Source organism: Sus scrofa, chromosome 15 (assembly GCF_000003025.6).
Source record: "Sus scrofa isolate TJ Tabasco breed Duroc chromosome 15, Sscrofa11.1, whole genome shotgun sequence".
NCBI classification, from domain to species: domain Eukaryota; kingdom Metazoa; phylum Chordata; class Mammalia; order Artiodactyla; family Suidae; genus Sus; species Sus scrofa.
In genome coordinates, this window is record NC_010457.5 from 118,241,257 (window position 1) to 118,257,628 (window position 16,372).

Here is a 16,372-nt window from a genome sequence, read left to right on the forward strand (position 1 = left end):
AGGCAGAGCTCCAGAGAAACAGCCTGATTTATCAGATGAGTCTTACAACGTTGAAAAGATAAATACCAACTATCTACTTCGTGCACATTCTGCCTCCGTCCACTTTGGCAGGATTCCTCAAAGCATGCTCCAGCCTCTCCTAAACTAACTCTCATTTTCTCTCTTAATCTCTCTCCCCCTCTCTCCTACCCTCCTCCCACCCCTTTCTCTTTCTCCAACACACCCACAGTAAAACAAGACAGTTTAGAAAGACTCAGGCAAATAAGCCACCACAAAGTGTGCTGTGAAATAATTGTTTTATATTAAAATGTATATATATGAAGCAATATATGCATATGGTCTAAAATTGCTTTCAAATGGTATAGAAGACCATAAAATTAAAAGAAAGTAAAAATGTCCCTCTTTCCACTCATTTCCACTCCCCAGGGGTCACCAAGGCTATACAAGGTCACAGCATAGTAACCTTCCTACGAAGAAATGTTATCGCTATATATTAGCATATATACGTTTTTACACAAATGGGATAACATAATACATACCCACTTAGCAACAGATCGTAACTATCTTTCCAAGCCAGTACCTATAAATCCTACTTTTTTTTTTTTTGTTTTTTAAGGGCCACACTCTCACCATATGGAAGCTCCCAGGCTAGGGACTGAATCAGAGCTGCAGCTGCTGGCCTAAGCCACAGCCACAGCCACAGCCACACCAGATCCAACTGTAACCTACACCACAGTTCACAGCAACCCAGATCCTTAACCCACAGAGCAAGGCCAGGGATCAAACCCACATGCATCCTCTTGGATATTAGTCAGGTTCGTTACCGCTGAGCCACAACAGGAACTCCCTATATCCTACATTATTTTTAAACCAGTACTTTCATCAACTATTTTAATTTCCAGATTTTTACTTTTCAAAACAATACTGCAAAGAATGTACACCTTTGTTTAACAGTATCCACAGGATGGACTGCCAAAAGCAGAATTGCTGGAGGAGTTGATGTAATTTATATTCAGTATTTAGGCTGCTCCACCTTAAAGAGAATTCCTGGTGAATGGGGCCAAAAGGACTGATGAGGAAGCCAAGGAGCTATTCTGATCACAAGGGGTACCACTCAGAGGCAACCACTCCCCTGGGCTCTCTTGTGTCTCGGCCAAGAGGAAAATGTATAACTTTATGAAATGTGGCCACAGTTGGTACAGGCAGCAACTCCTAAAAGCTCAATAGCCTCAGGGTTTCTATGCCCTAGGTCCAGCTTTGTCTATTAGATAAAAAATCAGGAAAACAAACGTGCCTTCCATTGGAGAAGTGTAGCTGTCCATGGGCAACAGAGATGATGTCATTATTTGACTGGGAAAAGAGTCAAGAGGTTCCGTGGAAGAAAATGGGATGGCAGGGCTTGCTGAGCCTGGGCAATGCATTAAATGCTATTTGCAATCACCTATGTGCTTCACTCAGATTGCAATATCTAGAGATCTGACCTGCCATTGCTAATCTGCTGGCTCTGTCTGGGTCTCTGCTTAGCCTCTTCAATGTGAGCCTCTATTCAAAAGAGCTCCCTTGCTCTCGGTTGTAGATTTATCTAATATTACATTATTCTGGATTTCCTTTGATTCCATATACTGCTGCCTGCCCTCCCATATCCCTGCTTGCATCCAGTTCACTTGTGGGTGATGCTCAGAAACCTCTGTCTACCACCATCAAGGGGCAGGGTGTCCTAACCAATCTCCTTACACTGGAGGTGAGGGCACCAGGTTTTCACATCTGGAGGACACTAGCAGTTAACACTGCATATGAAATGTACTTAGAGTAGCACTGGGTATACAGGAAGTGTTCCATAGTTGCTAGCTGCTATCAATCACTGGTCTCTTCCTCGCCCCCAGTCACCTCCAAGTCTGGTCAGTGGTTTCCTTTACATATTTCATTACCGGGGAGAAGCTGGATGGACCCATCAAGTTTATGATCCATCAAGTGGTTACATGCATTTGGGTTTACATGGCAGTCTCTTGTGAATTTGGTTAGTGTTAGTAAAATCCCCTATGATGGTTCATTTTATGTGTCAATGGCTAGGCCTCAGGGCCCAACTATTTGGTCAAACATTATTCTGGATGTTTCTGTGAAGGTGTCTTGTGGATGAGGTTAATACTGAAATTAGGAAGGTGTTTGTGAATGAGATTAAATTGAAATTAGTACACTCTGAGTAAAGCAGATTATTCTCTAGAATGTGGGTGGGCCCTACCTAATCATTCAAAGGCTTTAATAAAACAAAGATGGACCCCCTCTCTGCAAGAAGGAATTCTGCCTTTGAACTTGAACTATTTAAACAGGCCTAAATGCTGGCCTTCTCCATTAGATTCTAGATTCACCAAGCCTCTGCAATTGTGTGAACCAATTCCTTTTATTTTATTTTATTTTATTATTTTATTTTACTCTTTTGCTTTTTAGGGCCACTTATACAGCATATAGAAATTCCCAGGCTAGGGGTCGAATCAGAGCTGCAGCTACTGGACTACACCACAGCCATAGCAAGGCCAGATCCCAGCTGTGCCTGCAGCCTACATACAGTTCATGGCAATGCCAGATCCTTATCCCACTGAGTGAGGCCAAGGATCAAACCTGTGTCCTCATGGATACTGGTCGGATTCATTTCTGCTGAGCCACCACAGGAACTCCCAATTCCTTTCTTAAAAAATGTAAATTGGGAGTTCCCGTTGTGGCTCAACGGAAGGGAATCCGACTAGGAACCACGAGGTCTGGGGTTGGATCCCTGGCTTCGCTCAGTGGGTTAGGAATCCAGTGTTGCCGTGAGCTGTGGTGTAGGTCACAGATGTGTCTCGGATCCTGTGTTGCTGTGGCTATGGTGTAGGCTGGCAGCTGTAGCTCCAATTCGACCCCTAGCCTGGGAACATCCATAGGCCTCGGGTGTGGCCCTAAAAAAAAAAAAAAAAAGTAAATTGATAGGTAGATAGGAATGTAGACAGACATGATAGAGATGGATAACAGAAAGGAGTATAAACATAGGTATAGAAATATATAGATAGAAACACATCCAGTTGATGCTGTTTCTCTAATATACTCCCTCAGTGCAAATAAATATATGAGCCCTGAAAAAGTCAAGTTCAGAGCCCTGCAAAGCTAATGACTAGATCTGGGACAGAAGGCACACACCCACAGTATCACAAGCCTATGAGCTTTGCATGAACAGCCAAACAGCCTCCCACAAATACATGCTCATCACATTGACCTAAGAATTGTTATGAAACTGGAAATGGGTCCTTACTTTGATGAAACCAGAAAGTCTAACTTAATGGCAGTATCAACCAGTTAGTCCCTACATACAGTTGAGAGGCAGGAGGTCTAAGAAGGACAGAAAAAAAAAGTTTTCTACAGTGTTGAAAGTAAATTAACATTAAGAATAAAAAATATTTGAACAACCCAAATGTCCATCGACAGATGATTGGATTCGGAAGAGGTGGTATATATACACAATGGAATACTACTCAGCCATAAAAAAAGGATGACATAATGCCATTTGCAGCAACATGGATGGAACTAGAGAATCTCATCCTGAGTGAAATGAGCCAGAAAGACAAAGACAAATACCATATGATATCACTTATAACTGGAATCTAATATCCAGCACAAATGAACATCTCCTCAGAAAAGAAAATCATGGACTTGGAGAAGAGACTTGTGGCTGCCTGATGGGAGGGGGAGGGAGTGGGAGGGATCGGGAGCTTGGGCTTATCAGACACAACCTAGAATAGATTTATAAGGAGATCCTGCTGAATAGCATTGAGAACTATGTCTAGATACTCATGTCGCAACAGAAGAAAGGGTGGGGGAAAAACTGTAATTGCAATGTATACATGTAAGGATGACCTGACCCCCTTGCTGTACAGTGGGAAAATAAAAAAAATAAAAATAAAAATAAAAAGAATAAAAAATATTTGACTTCAGGGATACAAAGAACTGAAAACACTCATTTCACATCAATTGCTGACTGAACATTAGACACATCATTTTTGATAAACTGAATTAATACCTAGACACAGCAGGCAGAATTTGAACTTTCGTTGCAATAGATCCTATATGTGAAATAGCATAGATACCACTGAAAAAAATCAATCACACATTGGTGTTTTCTGGAAAGAGAAATAGGTTGAAAAGTGATTCACTTTTTTCCTATAAAGTTCTAGGCCATAAATTTGTTTTATCACATGATTATTCCTGCTCACATTTAAAATACAGAACAAAGAAAATCATTCAGCCCTCGGCCCTAAATCCTCAGAACCTTGTAGCTTTCCTTCACCTCATAGGGAAGAGCATGGAATCCTGGGTCAGAAGCCCTTTTCTGGACACTATCAAGAGGAGAAACCCTCTTTGGGTTTCTCTCTCACTTTCCTTTTAATGAACAGCTCATCTAGGAGTTCCCATCTTGACTCAGCGGTAACAAACCCGACTAGCATCCGTGAGGACTTGGGTTCAAACCTGGCCTCCTTCAACGAGTTAAGGATTCAGTGTTGCCATGAGCTGTGGTGTAGGTTGCAGACACGGCTTGGATCCTGCGTTGCTGTGGCTGTGATGTAGGCTGGCAGCTGCAGCTCCTCTTCGACCCCTTTCCTGGGAACTTCCATATGCCGCGGGTGTGGCCCTAAAAAGGCAATAAATAAATAGTTAATTTGTACCAAAATCCAGGTAATGTATGGAGGAGGCATCCTGACTATGACGGGCAGGGATTTCTGATGATCTCATTTGTTCTAGGAAAAACCAAAGCCAACACAGAGGTAGGTCACTGGAGGCTTAACTTGGTGTTAATAATCCCTGATGTTTCCAATGCATCAGTAGTCAGCCATAACTTAAAAAAAACATACAACTCTTGAGGGAGCTTTATGGTTTCTGTTTCTTCTCAGGCCCAACTAGTTTGTGAAAGTTGTTTAAAAAAAAAAAGAAAGAAAGAAAGAAAGGAAAAAAAAAGACAGTTTCCATTGTGGCGCAGGAGAAACAAATCCAACTAGGAACCATGAGGTTGCAGGTTCCATCCCTGGCCCCACTCAATCCCTGGCCCCACTCAGTGGGCTAAGGATCTGGCATTGAGGTGAGCTGTGGTGTAGGTCTCAGACGAGGCTCAGGTCTGGTGTGGCTGTGGCTGTGACAGAGGCCAGCAGCTACAGCTCTGATTCAGCCCTTAGCCTGGGAACCTCCACATGCTAATGGAGGTTGAAGCTGTGGCTCGGATTCACTCTCTGGGCCGGGAACTTCCACATGCCATGGTCACAGCCATTAAAAATAAATTAAAAAAAATAAACAAACAGGGCCTGGCCATTACATTTTAGTATATAGGTGCCTGGAAAAGCAGAAGAATTCAGATACAGAAAGGCCCCTCCCAGATTTCAGTCCTCTCAATTTCCCTTCCATGGACAAGCAGCTCCCAGGGAGGTTCTACCAGACATCAGCCTGTTCTTAGTTTACACCCCTAAGGCTGGTTCTCGGTGGCTGTGACCAGCCTGCAGTTTCACCTGTCTCTGTTCTCTATGGATGTGAAAACTGACCAATCTGAAGTCCTCAGCTGTTTTATTGATCAGTTTGGAGGTTAAGAAAGGTGATCTTAATGACAAGTGTTGGTGAGGATGTGGGTAACATTAGAACTCTCGTGCGTTGCTGATGGGAATGTAAAATGGTGCAGACCTTGTGGAACACCGGATGGTTCCTCAAAAAACTAAACACAGAATTACCATATGATCCAGCAATTCCACTTCTGGGTATAGACCCAAACGTATGTATTTATTTTTTGTTTGTTTGCTTTTTTATGGCTGCACACACAGCACATGAAAGTTCCCGGGCCAGGAATCGAATCCTAGCTGCAGCTGCAACCTGTGCCACAGCTGAAAGTAACCCAAGTTACTTTCATTGCTGGAAGTAACCCAAGTGCCTGCTGACAGAGGATGAATAAACAAAATGCAGTTTATACATACAACAGAATGCCATTCAGCTTTAAAAAGGAAGGAAATGCTAACACAGGCTGCAACGCGGACAAATCTTGAAGACATTATACTAAATAAAGTGAGTTTGTCATAGGAAGACAGATATTGTATGATTCCATTAATATGACGTACCCAAAGTGACGTAACTCGTGGAGACAGAAAGTAGAAAAATGGTTTTCAGGGGCTTGGGGGAGGGATAATAGGGAGTTACTGTTTAATGAAAGTTTGAAGTTTTAAACTGGGAAGATGAAAAGTCCTGGAGATGGATAGTGGTGATGGCTGACCAGCAATGTGAATATACTTCATGCCACGGAACTGACACTTAAATGTGGTTGAAGTGGCAAATTTCGTGTTATTTACATTTGAGCACAATTTTAAAAATAGGTGATCAGGGATCCCAGCTTGTCTAGGGCAGTCCCAGTTTATATCATTGGCCTGGTGTACCTGATGTTAGCACCGCCCCTTTCCTCTTAGGTAAGACCTTGTGGCTGTGTCCCAAAAAAGACAATAAATAGTATGACCACCCCCAAAACTACTCGGTATCATCTTAGGACATGGCAAAGGTATGACTCTGCTCTCCAACTGTCTAATACCAAAATGCATGTTTTCACCACCTCTCATCCCACTGAATATAATTATTTTCCCCTTGCCTACATTGCTGTCTAACATCTGTTGTCTTAATTCTGTGGGTTTACATAGAGCTTTGACATGCTACCTACTTAGTAAGAAACATCAATTACCTTAATGGTAATATCCAAAAGGCTTAGATTTTTTTTTTTAAAGTGAAGGGTCTGCAAAGAATAGAAAAGACTATCACAAACAAACAATATCTTCTGGTGGAGTCGAGTGGACTTTGGAACCCAGAGTGGTGCCCAGGGTGTTAAAAATTCCCAAAACAGCAGTGCCTGCAGGATGTTGCATGCAGTGGCCAGCAAAGGTTGATGCTGAACAAACACCAAAGTTGTCCACTCTGTGATTCTATTGGTGCAGGGTGAGAAATGGTTGACAAAAACGCACACCAGAGCAGCTACTTGGCAGAAAGTCAATATCCATTTGGTAACTTGGTCTTTGACCAAAAAGATTCCACTGAGGCTCTTTCTAAGCTCAGTAGAGAGAGGGGGGCAGTGTTTGTAGTCACACAGCCTCCCGGGTCATACAAACTGAACTCAGATCCCAATCCCCCAACTGCAACACCTTGGGCAGATGACCGAAAGTCTCTAATCTTATGTGTCAAAACACCTCCATTACAGGGTCACTGTGAGGCTTCGGTTTGGGGTCTGGAGCACATGCATGAAGCAGTGTGCCATGGCTCAGCACCCAGCATAATCCTCAAGATATATTATTGTCTAGAACCCAGAGGGTATGACGGCTTGACTTTCAGATCCTAATGAGCGTTTTTATTCTCTCCCCCTCTAACCCAAACAGATATTAGCACAATCAAGGAAAGAATGGCGGCATTCAACAATCCAGATCATCTGGGCTCCAAACAAAAAGGCCTTTTGAGAAGCCTGGAATTATCTGGGGAATTGCTTCAATTTCCCACTGTTATTCTGCTCCTTCACACTGGGTGTAAAACTTGCAGTCCTATCGCCAACAGTAGCCAGTGTTCACCCACTTGTAGAGAAGTCGGGGGGTGCTTCGTGCAGTGCACAGAAATGGGCTAAGACAGAGCAGTGCAGAGCCCCGACTGGAGTGGCCCGTCCCAAGAGCCTCAAGGGATGTGGCTGGTGCAGGATCAATTCATCCTTCTCTCCCAGCTCCTCACGTCCTCCCACCAAACAGTCAACTCTGTTCTGTCCTTTCTTTGTGAACCAGGGATGTGACAGTCTAAGCGTATAATCCACACTGCAAACAAACCCCTGGGAACATCTGTTGCTATTTTAAATGTTTTATAGGAACAGTTTACAATGTCTGGCAACACTCTGCCAGCCCTGACTCACAGGAAGAGCAAACAAATTGTAAACCAGGAAGCCATATACAAACTCCTCAAAGAACTACTACTGAGGCACAGCCCACTGGATCCTGGGGGCAGTGCCTTCTTGCCTGCCCGCATGCATCTTTCACAAGCATCATATGTTAATAAATCCATTTCCTACCTAAAAAAAAAAAAAAGAACTACTACTGAACCACCAAATAATGTAAGCCAGGGAACACTAAACAAAGTGCCAAAGGGATGGGAAGAAACAAGATGAAATACATTGGGGTTAATGACACCGAAACCCTGGCTTGGAGCCTTAACCAGCTGTCCTCACCGTGGAATGCGAGATTTGGGGAAGGTGTCTTACGACTGGGACCACTTCCTGAACTGTGGTCATGATCCCCAGACCAAACACAGTTCTCATCCCACTGATGTGCGCATGCCTTTCACATCATTGGTTTTAAAAAGTCACAGAAATGGGTTTTGAACAGGTTCTGTTCATGCATTTTGAAATCTAGATGGAATCAGACAACAACTAGTCCTCCGTCACAATTTCAATCGTGGTGCTCATTATGCATTATGTCTCTGGGTTCACAAAGCCCAGATCGAGATCCTGGCTCCATACTTTCATCTGTGTGGACTCAGACAGGTTGCTTCAATTACAAATAATAATGGCACGCACCTCACAGACACTGTGAGGACTTAGTGTGTATCAAGTGGTTGAACAGTTGTGTGGCACTAATTTCGTTACTATTAATATCTTAGAGGACGAGACCATTGAGCATGATTAGAATTATTTATACAAAATAAGAAAATAAGGTGCAATAATATCTCATTAGCCATTATTAAGCTCCCTAGAATACAGAGTATTATCTGAAGTACAACTAGGTTAATGAGAATGAACATAAGAATAATGATTTAGTACATGATTTTGAGGTCGTTTACTAGCTCTTAGTCAAAGCATACAGTATTTTACCAAATCAAAGACAAGAGCAACATTTTTCCACTACTTGGAGGTCTGTAAATGCGTCAGTTCTTCTGTCTTCAAGTTTTTGAAGCCTTGTGAAAATGACAGGGGATTGTATTCTAATTCATGTGACTTCATTTTCTGACACTGCAAGTAATTTAAAGTTCACCCCTTTGCTTCATTATTTGCTTTCCTATATATCTTCTTTTCTGATTTTTTTTTCCAATTTGGGACAATACTGCAAAATTAGCCTTAATTCTATTTGCAAGCCTTCCTCCACCAGCCCCAGATTCTGTAAGGACATGTAGGTGACACACATACTGTTTAGAAACTATTTTTCACTTTTCGGAGAATTTCAAATACGGACATTCCCAGGTCTTTCATGCTACGGCTACTCGAGGAAATACATAATGTTTCTGTTTTCCTTAATGCTTTCTTACAGCTTCTAAACCATATTATGGAAAAACATCTAGGGTTCTTTGTTCCTCAGTAGGTAGAATTTGTTTCCCTTTTGAAACTAAAATCCTCTGTTTTTATTAAAATTTGTACCAACTTTATCTTGCATGATAAAGAAGATAAGCAATATGTACAGATACGGAACTTGTTTCAACTGAAAACATTCCCACCAGCTTCCTAACTCTGCCTTCTCAATCCATGGTGAGTTCATTTTTCAATCATATTGAACAAAATAACAATAATACTAGCGGTAATAGTCCTTGTTGTAAATGTTTCTCATGTATCTGCAGCCCAGAAACATATTCTGTTTAGCTGACACATTTTTTTTTAATATGAGCTATCATTAAAAAATCTGGATGTCATATGTAAATTTGGGTTTTTAGCTTCTCTTAAAAACTCAAAGTTCTGGCACTTCCGGATCCACATTCTAAGCATGGCACACAGCTAGCTGGAGCTTAGCAGCTGCACTCCTCAGAGTACAAACTCCCAAGGCTAACCAGTTTTGCACTTGGAAGTCTTTTTCCTGGGTTCCTCCAAGAAGGAGGCACTGTGGTAATTCCAACATTATAATACACATATACTCTTTGATCCAGCAATTCTACTCCCCAAAAAAAACATATATATGGATATCCACGGCCACACTGTTTCTGCTCCTAACAGCAAAAAACCCTGCATCAACCCAAATATCAACAGATGGGATATTTGATGGGAAATCCATGTAAGTGAAGACCTGCATGAGCGAGTGCCAAAAACAATAAGGTAAATCTCCGCATGTTGATATGGAAATAGGTCCAAAATATATTATTCGGTAGGGGGAAAAAAAAGCAAGGTGCAGAATGATATGCAATGTACAATCCAATCTGTGGGGAAATGAATAAATACATGAATACATTACTATATGCTTTTATATGCATTTCAAATTTTTGTAAGAAAATATAAGAAAAAATTTTAATGATGTGCATATATTATATACGCATATATATACATATATACCTTAAAATATATTACGTATTTTATATATGCTTTGTGTATGTGTATATAGACATACATACATACACTAGGCATATATAATATATATATACATTTCTTTTTTACACCTGAAAAAAGGATGCACCGTGAACAGAGATATTTCACACCATTTCGTGTGCACTCACCCTCATGACAGCTTCATGTTAGTGACTTGATGGCCTGGCTTGGCTGCAGAGTTTCTCTAGAGTTGAGCCTGATTTCATTTCTTGGTCAACCCAAAGTAAAAGCCTTCTGGAAAGCCCTTTACACGGCTCCAAGAGCAGCACAGAAATGACACAATGGGCCGCTTTGGAAGCTGTGCTTCTTCAGAGTGCTTTGCAGCTCACGTTGCCTCCTCTACAAACTTTTCAAACGTAAAGACAAACTGGGCAGAGAGACAGGAGCTCCTCCAGAGAGAGCAGCCAGGCTCAGTCTAAACACATTTCAAGCCCCTTTCATTTGGTGCCTAGGGCTCTGAGGGGAAAGAGAGGTGTATTGTATCTCTCATTTCCCCATTGCTATTACAGCTTTGGGCAGAGTATGGAAAGAAGAAGAAGAAAAGTGAAGAACTAGTTCCATTCTCACAGCAGAAACCCTAACTGGTCAGCCCAATAGAGCACAGTAAGAACTAGCTCTTTCCATTAAAGGGAAAACAGGCCTGAATTCCTGTCCATATACTTAGGAAGGGCAGCCACACCCAAGAAAGGACGCTCATCAAAGCCACTGCAGGACTCCAGCCAACCCTCCCCCTGCCCCAGGCTTTAAGGACCAGAGGTAGGTGTGACCGCTGCCCCAACCCCTCAAAGGCATCCAAACCACAACAGAATAAAAGGACTGTACACAGGCACTAACAAAAGGTTATCATCTCCTACCAAAGCATGTTTTGGGGGGGGGGGAATAGTCAATAATTAATTAGCAAAAAAAAGAACCCTAGATAAGGAACAGACATCTCCTCCCCACAGCCCTCCTCTTATGCACACATACTCTGGTGCTTTTCTTCAGAGCCAGAGCCTGAGGTGTTAAATATCCTTATCCTTCTCAATTACTATAAGATACAAAGGAAAACATAAAGCCTATATCTAATATAAGAATCTGCTCAAAACTAACAGATGAACACAGAAGTTAGAACACTTAGGTTGTATACGATGAAAAACAACACCCATGATAGTATATTATGTTGTATTATGTATAGTACTATAACACTACTTTTGAAATAAAGGAAAAAAATAGAACATGATCCCTTTTGCTGTTTTCTCTTAATTTACGAAGTCATCTCTTTTTCAATATTCTAGTGTTCCCGTATCAATAACTTTGAGTCCATTAAGAGTAGTTTCAAACCTTATCGCAAAAATCATCTCAAACATGGCAGATACACTGTGTGATCAATAAGCACAATTTAAGACACAAACAGAAAAAAAAATGAATTCAGGCCCCATTAATTCAATGGGATAATACAAAGTATCCCCCAACCTTCAGTGTGAATCTTTAACAGTGGCTTGCGAAACAACTGGAAAGATTAGAGATGCACTGGTTAAGCCATTTAAGATGATAAAGTATCTTCAGGCTGTTAACAGCTTGGCCTTGCTGTTTCCGTAGTGTTGTAATTTGTATCATTAAGACAATAATTAGACATCAGTCTTATCTGTGTATTAAGCAGGTGTACCAAGACCAGCTATAATTAGATGCCCTTCGTTTCAAACGTTTCAAACGTCTCATCCTCCATTCTTCCTTCCAAGCTGATCTTCTCCGTCGTTGCTCTTTTTCACCAGACACTGTCACTTGCACACAGCAAGATCTCAAAAGGTGCTTACCTCTGAATCTTTGGCCTGTTGATTACGAATGACGATCAAGTTGTACAGGATCCTGTCGTCATCTGCCTCTGTGTGGGACACATCGTGAGGCATGCTCCACAGGTTCTTCTCATCATCCCTCGCCAGAGTGGCTCCAAACGAAGAATACGGATTGCTATCACTACGGTATAAAAGGGGGGGGGTATGAGGGTCTTGTAATACATATTACATATAATATATATATCACATGCATGGAATATATATTACAAATTAAAATGTATTATATATTACATGATGTAGCATATAATATATATACTCCTAACAAAAGACGCTGAACTGTCTTTAACAATTAAGCATAACACAACAGAACAAGAAAAAAAATCGCTTTAAAAACAGGAGTTCCCGTCGTGGCACAGTGATTGATGAATCCGACCAGGAACCATGAGGTTGCGGGTTCAGTCCCTGGCCTTGCTCAGTGGGTTAAGGATCCTGCGTTGCTGTGAGCTGTGGTGTAGGTGGCAGACGCAGCTTGGATACTGCATTGCTGTGGCTATGGCATAGGCCGGCGGCTACAGCTCCGATTCGACCCCTGGCCTGGGAACCTCCATATGCCGCGGGAGCAGCCCTAGAAAAGGCAAAAAAAGACCAAAAAAATAAATAAATAAATAAATATAAATAAATAAAAACAACAGAGCACATATATAACAGAATACCTTGGCAGAGGTAATTTTACTATGTTAAAGGTGAAATTTAGCACTGAGTATCCCAGCAGCTAGGACAAAAAAAAAAAGAAAATCCAATTGGGAATACAATCCCCATGTGATTAAAAGAAGAAAACAACAGGCAGAGATGAACTTTTTACTAGCTCCAAATTCAAGGAAATAGATAAATTTCTAGTTCAATGGTATGTAGGAGCCATTAAATTTCTTACGAGAAAATTAAGTAATAAATTCACATATCCAAATACTTTACAATGTGGGATGTTGAGAGGATTTCAAGAGCCACGCGCTATACTGTACTTTGGTTTCCCGACTTGCCATTTATGAGACAGTATCTGTGCCTGGCCTTAGGGAGGAGCTGCATGGCAGAGGGTCATACCCAGGACCTGCTTCCAGAGACCCAGGTAACTTCTGTGGGACTGGACAGGTGGGCTCATGCTGGGGCTAAACCCTTCATCTAATCAGTGTTATCTTGATTAGATGAATCACCAATTCCGTGTTCATCACAGGGCTCAATAACATTGTGAGCAACACAGAGGTGGCCCCTGTACTTGGACCTCACTAGAGTCTAAGGATGGAAATACACTGATGAATGATCATGTGACTGTAAGAATAAAAGCTGTGATAAGTGCTATAAACGGGGAGTTGAGAGCTAGTGGGGGTGGGGGTGGGCATCAGACAAGCGTTGCGTAAAACGGATGTTTCGGCTTTAAGTTGCAAGAGAAGAACAGAGTTCCAAACAGAGGAAACAGCACATTCAAAGGCCCTGGAGTAGGAGGAAGCAGGGGGCATGTGCAAGAAGAAGGGGGGCATTGGATAGAGTGAAAGAGAAACTGAGGAGGCAGCTGGGGCCAGATACCCATAGCTTTGCAGGCCGTATTTTCTAACATCCTTTAAAAATGTGGTCTGTATCCCTAAGAGCAAAGTAAGATGTGGAAACGTTTTAAGCAGGACTGCGATGGGTGATACAAACAGTACTACATCAGGATTCCCCCAGTGGCCTAGTGGTTAAGGATCTGGTGTTGTCACTACTGTGGCTCAGGAAACTGCTGTGTCTCAGGTTTGATCCCTGGTTCGGGATCTTCTGCAAGCCATAGATGGAGCCAAAATAAAAAAAAAAAAAAATAGTATTACATCTTTAAAGATCTTGCTGGCTAAAGTACGGAGAATCCTAAAGAGGGGTGAAGAGTAGACTTGAGGGATTCATTAAGATGCAATTGAGGCAACTCGGTTGAGACCTGACAGGTATCAGGAGTAGAATGATGCTGTGCCACTGAAGAGAAGTACATTATCCAGGAGAAAGTAGACGCTCTCGGGCTTTTCACCTGGATGGTGGAGTGACGCCGTTGTCTGAGGCAGCGCTAGAATGCCCCAAGCCCACGGGGTGGCACACACATCTGCAGGTGCAACATGAGGGAATGGCAAGGGAGAGATGGGACACCAGATAAGCAGACAGTACCTGGGAAGGATGGATGTGAGTAACTGACAGCTGGGCTAACGGTTAATGTTAAGATTTAAACAAACATGAAATACTTAGAACTTGGCCCTAAGGAGATCTTGAAACAAGAAGCAAAGTCCCAGTCACCAAATTGGGGTTCAGCAGCAGGAACCCTCCCAGCAAGGAGGGGATCCAGCACTTGATGGGGTACAGGTCAGGCTTGGGGGAATGAACCAGGTCCCCGTTGTACAAACAGGGGCAAAGAGGAGATGGGAGCTTGGAACCAAGGCCAGCAGGGGGCCAGCTGACCATATGGATGCTAAAGGGTGTCCCTAAAATCCCTCTGGCTTCAGGTTAGAAGCGTAGGGTCTGGGACTGGACAGAGCGATCAGAGAGATGAGAACTATGGAGAGAGGAGCAACTTAGGGAACCAGGCACAGCTCAGCCACAGTGTTCTCAGAACTGTCCCATTTTCCCTTAGCTGCGGGACACCACAAGGCTGAAACACAGAGGGATCCGCTGCCAGCTTCTCTGAAGAGTGATGACGAGCCAATGAAAGGGGAGGCAAATGACACCTTAGTGCCCATTCGGACTTTAATAAGCATGTCAAATTCATTCATTCTTTCTTTTAATGGCCGCACCTGTGGCATATGGAAATTCCCAGGCCAGGAAGTGAATCTGAGCCACAGCTGCAGTCTACACTGCAGTTGCAGCAACATTAAGTCCTTTAACCCACTGCCCCGAGCCAGGGATCAAACCTGAACCTCTGCAGCGACCTGAAGCGTGACAGTCAGATTCTTAACCTACTAAGCCACAGCAAAAACTCTCTTCATTCATTCATTCAGTTGTTTGTTTATTCAACAACTGTATGCTGGGTACTGGGCTGGGTGCTTTAGGGATTTAAAGATGAATAGGACATTTTCCCTGCCTTTAGTGTGACAACAATGCAAGGAGGTAAGGTAAATTTTTTTAAGTCCAAACAGAAAATTGTAGGAACAGAGACGGAGTGAGACCTTGTGTGTGTTGAGAAGACAGTTCAGGAAAGGTTTCAGGGAGAGGACAACATCTAACTCAGACCTGAGGAGCAGACAGCCTTTCTCCGGGAAGAGAAGCAGGGGGAAAGGTGTCCCCGGCAGAGGGAACAGCACCAGCAGCGTATGGAGGTTTAAAGTGCCCGCAGGGTTGGGGAATTCCATGTGTCAGTGCAGAGCTAGCCACACAGGCCCTGGGGGAGGGAAATGAGGGAAGTGGGAAAAAGGTGACTTGGGGTCAGATTGAGTGAGGATTCTCCTGTGAATGATGACAAATTACCAAGGGGGTTTTGAGCCTGTCAGGTCTGGGCTTTACAGAAATAACTCTGGATGAAAAAGGAACAGAGAGATGGCTTAGGAGGCTGTCACAATCAACCGTCACAAAGGGTAGGTGTGGCTTTCATGCCACGTGCTTTGAGTTCCTAGTACCGGGGGAGAGGCGTGGGCAGGGCTGTCCTGGCAGAGAGAGAAAGAAGCCCGAAAACCAACCACAATCAGAACAGCTGCTCTGTTTAAATCTTATTTGTTAGCGTTACTGGAAGATTTCCTTGGGGCTTAGGAAAGGTGGTTCTGTTGCTTAATAAGTACATCTGCAATTCTAAATGTTTTGAAATATCCATTGGGGTAAGAGTGCAGGAAAGTGTGGGCTAGGGGAACATCGGTGGGACCGGCAATGAGAGGATGGGTTCCTGCAGCATCTGAGAGGGGACATGGCAGCCCGGGTGACAGGAAGCACGGAGGTGTGAGCAGAGGAGTGAGTGCTGACCGTGTGAGGGTGATGCCTTAACCTAGGACAGTGCAGAAGAAGCCACGGCTCACCTGTGCACCTGCAGGTCGTTCAGAGGGTGGTCAGGGTCTGGGCTGAGGCACGAGGACAGGGCTGGAGATCTAGACTTGGGGAAAATGTTCATGCATTTCCATCACCGCAGAAGGTGTGGGATCAGAGGAAGGGTCTGGGAACAAACAGGGAGTGAGGAAAGACCTCAGGGGAATGGCTGACAAGGAGCAGGGGTGGAAGGAAGGGTGTGAGAGCAGATGAGAGCACGCTGGGACAAAGAGGA

The 16,372-nt window shown here is 43.1% G+C and overlaps 1 protein-coding gene across 2 annotated transcripts in view; it reads right to left on the reverse strand.

Annotated features, from left to right (window-relative positions):
* Positions 1-16,372, reverse strand: part of MREG (melanoregulin) — a 65,045-nt gene that overhangs the window by 32,576 nt on the left and 16,097 nt on the right. For both annotated transcript variants that reach the window (XM_021074953.1, XM_021074954.1), the window contains exon 2: positions 12,145-12,304. In XM_021074953.1, the coding sequence (XP_020930612.1) occupies positions 12,145-12,304 (160 nt within the window). The remainder of the gene's footprint in view (positions 1-12,144; positions 12,305-16,372) is intronic.